We start from the raw sequence: 3,483 nt of genomic DNA on the forward strand, positions 1-3,483 counted from the left end.
TTGTCTGATCAAAGGTCATCATTATCTGCTCTACAGGGTATATGCAAGAATCCTGAAGTCAAAGTTAAAACCTTTTAAGACCTTTTTTTAGACCCTTTCCATACATTTTAAGACCTCATCGCCACTTTGAGTTCTAACCGGTTACCTTGGCGACACACTTTACCTCACATTCACTATATACAGTATTGATTGTCCTTCCTCCTTATCTTCCAACCATTTTGATGCAGACTTGCATTTCCCCATAACGATGTTTAACAACCGGCGTAAAATCAAGAAGTGAGCATGCGATAGGGCTGTTCAATTAATCGTATTTTAAATCGCGATTACGATTATGGCTTGCAACGATTACGAAAACAACGTAATCGAAATAAAACGATTTTATTTTTTATTACTTTTTTTTTATATATAATTTTTTTTTTTTTTTCTGTTGAATTATACTTCAAGTTCAGGGTAATCAACTGTTAAAAACATACTTTTCAAATGTTTTTTCTCCAATAAATTGATGTTTTCAAAGTGTATGGATAATCGTTTTTAATAATCGTGAAATCAATTATTGACCCAGTGGAGTGAGTGGAATATGTTTTACCAAAATGTTGGCTATATGTTAAGGAGTTTTCAGGTTGTGACAGTGCACTGCAACATGTTTGTTGATCTTGTTTATTGGTATTTATTATTTTGATATTATTTATTTAAATGTAGACATGAATGTATAATTTATTTTGTATTGGTTTTTCAGTTGATTACCCTGAACGTATAATTCAACAGTTAAAAAGTTGAAATTATTATTTGTATTTGTTTTAAAGTACAATAAATGGATGTTTTCAAAGCCAATGAATAATCGCATTTAATAATCGCAATTACAATTATTGACCCAAATAATCGAGATTATGATTTTCCCCATAATTGAGCAGCCCTAATACCTAGTAAATAGCCTTAATTATTCCATTGTCAGGTCTGTCCGCATGACGGCAAGCAAACTGTTTGTTTTCTGATAAGAGATCCGATCAATCAGGTTTAGGCTAAACTATTGTTATAGCTGCTCCTTCCATGAGTAAAATATTAAACCAGCCACTATTTTTCTCATGCCAGACAGTCAATGGTACACATTCATTTATAAACATCGATTTTCAGCCGGTCTCTGTACAAATATCAGGTGATGAAGAGCTCTGGGTTGTCTGATGTTTTCTGATTCAACGTCAGCACGTCAGTGACTGAAGGAGGGAAATCTCAACGCTGATTGGCTGTTGCAAGACAGCGTCACACGCATTGTCTCTTGCTTCATTCGCGCTGAGGCATTTGCTTTACTCTCGTCACCTATGTTTATGTGCATCTATTGGCATCTTTCACTTCCTGTGTGAACGCACCATAACACCATGGATCATTGTGTTTCTACTTTATATATCAGGCAGTTAGAACACACAGATAAACATGTTTCACAGTTCCCTACACTACAACGCTCTGTCTGCACTTTACTCCCTGGGCCTGTTCTTTACCCAGAATGCATTGGGTGGTGGTGTTCCACAGAGCTGTTACCTGTTTGAGCAGCCGTTCAGATGAGTAGAGCTTCCTCTCAAGCTCCAAAGCTCTCTGACTCTCTGACAGAGATTTCATCCTCTGCAGCGAGAGGTCGTCTCCCAGACGCTCTGCATCCTTACTGACACACACACAAAACACACAGTTTTATAACCAATCAAGCACAATGACAAATACTCATGTTTCAGACGTCAGGCGTCTTGAAGCAGTTCATATTCCCTGCACTGCAGCAGAGGCAGACAGTTCCTCAGCATGACTCACACAGTGTTGCTGAGCTTCATCTTCAGCAGGTCGGTGTAGTAGGTCTCATCCTGGCCCTCTCCACCTTCTGCTGGACCAGGATTGGCTGGCTGAGACTTCAGCAACATCTGAACACACACAAACATTTTCTTTAGACAAAGAGACACATCAAATGCATGGTTCAACAAACTTTTATACATGTAGTGTTGTGCTTATCATCGCTGCCCTCCAGGTGAATCCACCCTCTGTTTGGTGTCACTGATGTTTTGGATGAGAGGGAATATCTTCATGTCTGATTTTCTCTGTGTCACCACTTCACTACAAGTCGCATCACTTCTACATGTATTCAAGTTAGGACTAGTTGATTTTAAGAGAATCCTATATCAAAATATTTGTTATGATACTCCACAATATCCATATTGTGACAATATTATATGGTTCACCATTAATGCTTTCACAAATATTAACACAATGAAAAATGTGGACTAAGTGGTTAAAAGACAAAACTAGAACAGCTAGAACAGTAAATTCAGAAAATGGCATGATTTTACTGTAATGCAGTCTTTAAAAGCAGGCAAAGACAACACTTTTACAATATCCTAAATCTCAGATATCTAGTCTCATTTCCCGATACACCAGCGATATCATATAGATATATTGCACATTCTTCGTTCAGGTTGCTATAATTGTACCTGCTTCACGCTGCCATAAAGGCACCACACTGTTTACTGTCAGGTGTTGGAATATCATTCTTGTGATAGTATAATACTAATATAATTAGTGTAGCTTTGTCTTTATCTGACGCTGCTGGCTAAGTTACACACAATCAACACATGAAGAAGAAACTGGCGCAGCACTCATGGATGGAGCAGCAAGTCCAATTTCCCTCTAGTTGAAGATACTATCACCCAATAGTTTATATTATTAATCGTATTTGTCCCTTTAAATAAAAAAACATCGAGGATTCCAAGGACCTGTTGGAAGCGTGTATATTACATTACATTACATGTCATGTCACTTGTTACACGCTTTTATCCAAAGCGACTTACAAACTCAATACTGTGGACAATCCCCACAGGAGCAATTTGGGGTGAAGTGTCTTGCCCAGGGACACAACGACATGCTGACTGCAGTGGGGTTTGAACCCGTGACCCCCTGATCCCAACACCAACGCACAACCCAATGCACCACACGCCTCCCACAAGATGGATGAGCATCAGAATGGTGTACAGTAGCTTGAAATTAAGAGTAATAAGAAGTGTAGATGAAGCACTCACCTCCACCTTCTCCAGCCTCTGCAGCTTCATCATGAGATTCTGCATCTCTCCGTTCTTCTCAGACAGCATGGACTGCAGCCTCTCCAGCTGAGCGGGGTCCGCCCGGGAGCCCTGCAGCTGCATCAGAGTGGCTATCTGCACCTGCAGCAGGGATAACAGTTAGCACCCATCAACAGTGCACGTGTACAGCACGTGTAGTGCACTTGTACAGCACATACCTTCATGCGCTGCAGCTGCTGCTTGCTGAAGGCGTGCTGCTTCTGCAGCGACAAGTTCTGGACCTTCATGCTGATGAGCTGCCTCTCCATCGCTGCACGCTTATCCTCCAGCTGACACACACACACACACACACACACACACACACACACACACACACACACACACACACACACACACACACACACACACACACACACACACACACACACACACA

General features: G+C 40.5%; 1 protein-coding gene across 1 annotated transcript; it reads right to left on the reverse strand.

Annotated features, from left to right (window-relative positions):
• Window positions 1–1,533: 1,533 nt before the first annotated feature.
• On the reverse strand, window positions 1,534–3,376 carry LOC104968203 (protein Spindly-like; the record flags this gene model as incomplete). The annotated part of the gene is made up of 4 exons (XM_010797779.1): window positions 3,269–3,376; window positions 3,051–3,191; window positions 1,795–1,901; window positions 1,534–1,654 (listed from the first exon to the last, which is right to left on the reverse strand). Coding segments are annotated over exons 1-4 (459 nt in total), but the record flags the coding sequence as incomplete, so codon positions are not given.
• Window positions 3,377–3,483: the final 107 nt, after the last annotated feature.

Source organism: Notothenia coriiceps, unplaced genomic scaffold, assembly GCF_000735185.1.
Source record: "Notothenia coriiceps isolate Sejong01 unplaced genomic scaffold, NC01 NC01_scaffold00038381, whole genome shotgun sequence".
Lineage (NCBI taxonomy): Eukaryota > Metazoa > Chordata > Actinopteri > Perciformes > Nototheniidae > Notothenia > Notothenia coriiceps.